Below are 5,998 nucleotides of genomic sequence, written 5' to 3' on the forward strand. Positions count from 1 at the left end.
TATTTTTTATTTTTTTTTAACAGTGTACGTTACAGCTGTTATTCTCCTCCTCTCTATTGCATCTTCTCCAGATTTAACGTAAACCTCCAACAAGGGGCTGAGGTTGTTGCTCTGCAAGTTAACCCTCGCTATCAGATGCTCTGGATTGGCCCTGGGTACGTTGTGCACAACACCCACCAGAATGGGACGTGGGGCTGGGAGGAACGCAAGTATGAAACTCCCTTCCCGAGAGGCCAGACCTTTTCTTTGCAGATCCTCGTCACGCAGGAGTCTTACAAGGTGACTTCAACTCTGCTTTTCTGTCTGTAAATAGTTGATTTTTTCCCCTTTTTTTCAGGTATGGAAAAAAAAAATCTTTCCATCAACTGTCACTAAAAGGCCTTTTTTACTGTAGCAGAATAATGACAATGGTTTTGGCCTTTAGATACTCGCCAATGGGAAACCCTTTTTGGAGTACAAGCACCGTATGCCGTTCTCAGATGTGGATCGCATCTGTGTGGTTGGAATGGTGGAACTGAGTTTAGTTACCTTCCACTCTCTTGCGGTGAGAAATTACAAAAAATGCATAAAAAATTACAAATACTTTCTAATCATGTGTCCAATTAAAATACAAAAATATGATGTGAGAAATGTTTTAAATAAAGTAATATGTAATTTGAAAATCAAAACTACATGCAAAATGATCTGTTATGTGTATCTGAGAAAGTAAAGTGTCTGTGTTATTAGAAAATGTTCATGATCTAAAAAACATGTAGAAAAATTCAATATGCACTGTTGCTGATTTTCCTAATGTTATACTGTTTCCCCATTTAAACCGGGATAAAATTAAATACCAGTGCCCCTCATGCTGAGTTCAGCTGGTATCACTGTACACGGTGGCAAGGTTAATATAGGAAGAAGGTAGATAAGTTAGCTAACATTAGCTGACAAACTAATGTCTTTCGAAAGCTAGAATGTAAATTCACAAGTTCAGCTATTTACTAATTGCTCTATTCTTCTGTCCTTTAATGACATTCAGTGAGCAATACCTGACAATATATTTTACTACAGGTCATAGTTTACTATTTTTTAAAGCTTGAAATTGGTCACTATTCACTGTCATTATAGCGATGAGTGCAAGCAGGACTTTTTATTTTTTATTTCTTCTTGTGTGGCCTGAAAATGAAAGATCACAATATAATCTATTGCACAGACATTCTAATACTCTAATATTGTTAATGATGGAGTAGCTATTGAGTTGTCTTACGAATGTCACCTATAGCCAGATCCACCACTCACTTCAGGGAATATATATTCTATGATATATAGAATGGCACACATAATTTTATTTGTTTTATTTTGAATTCTACTAAATGTGTTCCTGTCCTAAATATCTATATTTATTTTACAGCCCCGTCATGCAGCACTTCCAGGATCTTTGGTAAGTTATTATAAATATTTGGCAGACAAACAATCTCCACACATCTTTAATGATACATTATGACGGTCTAGATGTGTTTAGAGTGTTTAGAATCTCTGTGGCAATTTCATGACCTATTAATGTTCTTACCTCGGTCACAATTACTTGTGATTCAAGATAAAGATATTTTGGAGAAATGGCTTCTTTTTGCCAGTTTTATATAGAGCTCTACATGATGTTGAATATTATCATAAAACAAGGGTCAATTAAAAACAGATTTGACATTTTCAGTTGTTAAATACTGATTGATTTAAATATCTTATTATGAATTTTTTTTTTCAAAGCATATTGGAATGTATTTTTTAAAGCTTGACAACAGACTAAATACTTAATATAGACAGTATCACATTGCAATATATTATTACTTTGGCTCAATCAGACAGTCCCGTACAAAAGCATCATCTATGATGGAGTACAGCCTGCAAAATGCATCATCATCCAAGGAGTCATCACCCCACAAGCAAAACGGTTTGACAATATCACTTCAGTTATAATTGTTTTTTTTTGTTTTTTTTTATATTCTCTAATACTATTAGAATGTCACATCTTCCTGATCAATAAAGTGAGATTGTCCTTGAATTATTTATTTATTTTTAATAAAATTTCCTCTCATTTTCTTTCACCAACAGAGTAGAGTTTAGTCTACGGCACAGAACTGGAATTGCGTTTTACTACAGTCTTTGTTTTGATGAGAATGTGGTTGTGTGCAACAGCTATGAGGATGGGACATGGGGAAATGAGGAGCAATCTGGACTCAAGCTGTTTGAGAGAGGGCAGCCTTTTCAGGTAGTCATATGCAGTATGTGTCTTTATAATTCCCGTACATACCCTTTCTGTTCAAATGGACAATGTGTACATGTATGTATGAGGTTGGGGGGGTGTATTCTTTTATACAAAACAATCTATAATGGTTCATTAGATGACACATTTCATATCACAGACAACAAGCAACCATTGCTATCCATCGAAATGTAAAGTCAGTGTTGATGCATCAGTGTTAATTGAATTAATTGAACTGTTCAAATGGACAATGTGTACATGTATGTATGAGGTTGGGGGGGGGGTATTCTTTTATACAAAACAATCTATAATGGTTCATTAGATGACACATTTCATATCACAGACAGCAAGCAACCATTGCTATCCATCGAAATGTAAAGTCAGTGTTGATGCATCAGTGTTAATTGAATTAATTGAACATTATGTTGTGATGTTGTGTCAGTATCACTTTTGCATCCTCAGTTGTTGAAACAATATTGAAATTTCAATTAAAAAAATCAATGGCAGTGTTATTGCATCAACATTACAAACTGATGTTGTCGATAGTTTTCTCATACCCAAAGCATATAAGAATGAATGATGTCACCTAAGAGCAAGTCAATTGTCAACTGGCATGCAAACAAAATAACATAACTATAATTTTAGTAGCATTGAAGTATGTTTATATTTAATGTAGTTATCTGAAATTATTAATGCTTCAATATCTCTTACATACTAGAAACACTGAAATGTCAGTCTCAACCAAGATGATGGTATGGATGAAAACCTAACCATGCATCATCCTGAGAAAATGTATACAAACTCAAATCAATTTAGTGGATTTGCATTTTTCCACTTCATTTAGAAATTAACAATGCAATCACACTCACACTTATATATTTGCATTGATTTAAGTTGATGTTTCCAATAAATAAGAGTTAAAATCTAGGATTCTAAAGATCTGGTTTGTTCACTTATAAATGATTTCACTTTTTTGACTTGTATGTGCATTTCAGGTCACCATTTGTTGCAGTCCTGATAATTACAAGATGTTTGTCAATGGTGAAAAAGCTTGCACTTACAGCCATCGCTACACTAAACTGGAGGAGATTGATGTTTTGGAAGTTAGTGGAGACGTGCAGCTGAGCTTTGTGCAGCCCTGATAAAGATTCCATACAGGTCTATGAGGAATAGGTTCAAAACCTGCATAAATGAAAGAAAACCATGCAATAATCTGTGTATTCATATGATATTTTGCTTGCATGCATATTAATCTGATACCCATGTGATTGATTGTCCACAGCAGCAGCACTGTAAAAATAAGTGTTCATGCTGCCTTAAAATTGTATGTCTAGTCTACTTGTAACGTGTCATTGTATTAAGTGAAACTATGATTAAAGGGATAGTTCACCCCCAAATTAAAATTCTGTCATTAATTACTTCCCCTCATGTCATTTCAAATGCCGTAAGACCTTCGTTCATCTTCAGAACACAAATTAAGATATATTTGATGAAATCCAAGAGCTTTCTGACCCTCCATAGACAGCAACACAACTGAAACACATGTGTGTGCATTCCTCTGCTTGCAAACAAGCCACAGCGCATGGCCCCTTAATAAGGGATAATAACATTGCAGTTGTGTTGCTGTCTATGCAGGGTCAGAAAGCTCTCAGATTTCATCAAATATATCTTAATTTGTGTTCTGAAGATGAACGAACGTTTTATGGGTTTGGAACGACACGAGGGGGAGTAATTAATGACAGAACTTTCATTTTTTTTTGGTGAACTATCCCTTTAAGTTCTCTCATTCTAATGCTACTTTTCAAGTTATGATAGCTAACTGTAACAATCATTTTTTACAATGAATCATTTAAAATGAATAAACAAACTGTTCTGTGTGGGAGGGTCCAGCCTATTTTAAATATGCCTACAAACACAATTTTTTTTAGATTGCACAATAATAATAATACTTGTGCGAAACAACAGAGATGCTAAACATGACTAACATTTATTTATACATTTTTGTCCCTCCTTTATTATTTTGACTGCAGCTGATCCACCCAAATGTATAAAGCGAACAAACATTCAAAAGTTTATAATCACGAGGATCACAAATCATGCTATGAACTTTCATAAGAGCACTAGACAAAGTTATTGTAGTTATGTATTGTTGCATTAAACAACTGATACAATTACCAACCCTTAAATAAAGGAAAGTATTAACAAATTTTGATGCAATAAATAGGGTATGATTTACTGTAAAAATAACCATCCCTCCAAAACAGAGAAAACATCTTTCACAAACATCTACATGTCTGTCTCCTTTAAAGTGTTTATAGTGTGTATATAATGAGTTGTATTTGTAGGGGTTATTATAATACAATTATTTAACACCAACCCCCCCCCAAAATAAAAGCACTTATGTTACTTGGATTCTTAATATAATATTTTTTTTTCTGACTATTTATTTTTAATAGATTTTTCAGGTTTTGCTCTGCCAAGCTATCCAGGCAGGATCTGGATTCATAGTATCCTCTTGTGGTGGGAAATGTGACTGAAATAAAATGTTTGCATGACGTGTTGCTGGGAAACAAGAATCGAAGTTAGAAAATCTCAGAAAACTGTCAGAGAACAATGATAAATAAATCAAACAAAACAAAGATCACAGGATTTTCCATATTTTGTCTGAATTATGTCTAAAATGTTTGCCTGCACACTGAAAAAAAAAAGAAAAAAAAAGGGTTTACTTTGAAATAATTTTCACTCAGGAATTGCTAGTAAATTTCACAAATAATTACCACAAAAAAAGAATGAAAATGTTCTTTCCGAAAAAGTTTTCTTTCCAATATTCTTTGTTTTGTTTACAACTTAGACAATTTTTTTTTTTTTACTGTGCATTTCGCAACATCGGTAACTCCTACAGACATCAGTGACTCTCCAGATGTAGTTCAGTGTGTTTGTTGAACAGGTTTAACGTGTGCTGAAGGGTGGAGCACAGAAACATCTCAAAAATGTGTTTCAAATCAGCTTTGTGTTTTATTTCATTCTGTGACTGAAATGACTGCTCAGAAATGACAACATTTACTATAAAGATGAACTCAAGGACCAAAATGTGAAATTTTCATTTTCATTGTTGTTTGTGAAAAAAAAGAAGGAAAAACAGGCCAGTTTCAGTTACTGATGATAAAACTGACTGAAAAAAAAAAAAAAAAATCTGAATTAAAGCATCATCAAATATGGTTTAAAAAATAAATTAAAAAATAATTGAAATAAAAGTGTGTCAGAAAGCCTTTCAATCACGTCACAGTGTTAGTCACTTCATTGCAATTAGTTCATCACAATAGAGGGAGTTTCAGTGTCACAACAGCTCGAGCTCAAATCCCTTCATTCTCTCGCTGAATTCACACTGAGACTGGGAAACTTACAGATATCAGCCAAACCAACACAGCGTAATGAACCCAGAACACACAGGTATGTTTGAATTTATATGATATAATAGCAAACCGATACAATAGTCACTGTAGAGAACGCTTAGAGAAACTTACACAACAGAACCTGTTTAACTAGATTGTAGTTGATCTCAATGACTATCATGTGTTTAACACTTGTTAACATGGGTTATTTCTGAATATATAGTGTAGATCTTCACATAAACAATAAAACATGATCCAAATGTGTCTATATTTGCACCAATGGTTTAGTTAGTAGATAGTAGTAAATAGTAGACTAAAAGTACATATGTATATAGACAACACAAACACTTGTGTGCTGTCAAGTTAT

At 33.7% G+C, this 5,998-nt stretch overlaps 1 protein-coding gene across 1 annotated transcript in view; it reads left to right on the plus strand.

Moving 5' to 3' along the window:
• The window catches only part of LOC107703759 (galectin-9-like), an 11,277-nt gene extending 7,619 nt beyond the window's left edge, over positions 1–3,658 (plus strand). Inside the window, exons 3-8 of the mRNA XM_016506484.1 lie at positions 72–279; positions 425–544; positions 1,391–1,420; positions 1,839–1,927; positions 2,089–2,245; positions 3,235–3,658. Coding sequence (XP_016361970.1) covers positions 72–279; positions 425–544; positions 1,391–1,420; positions 1,839–1,927; positions 2,089–2,245; positions 3,235–3,381 — 751 coding nt within the window. The 3' untranslated portion in view covers positions 3,382–3,658. The remainder of the gene's footprint in view (positions 1–71; positions 280–424; positions 545–1,390; positions 1,421–1,838; positions 1,928–2,088; positions 2,246–3,234) is intronic.
• The last annotated feature ends 2,340 nt before the right edge of the window (positions 3,659–5,998 follow it).

This window comes from Sinocyclocheilus anshuiensis, unplaced genomic scaffold, assembly GCF_001515605.1.
Source record: "Sinocyclocheilus anshuiensis isolate Anshui unplaced genomic scaffold, SAMN03320099.WGS_v1.1 scaffold274, whole genome shotgun sequence".
NCBI classification, from domain to species: Eukaryota; Metazoa; Chordata; class Actinopteri; order Cypriniformes; family Cyprinidae; genus Sinocyclocheilus; species Sinocyclocheilus anshuiensis.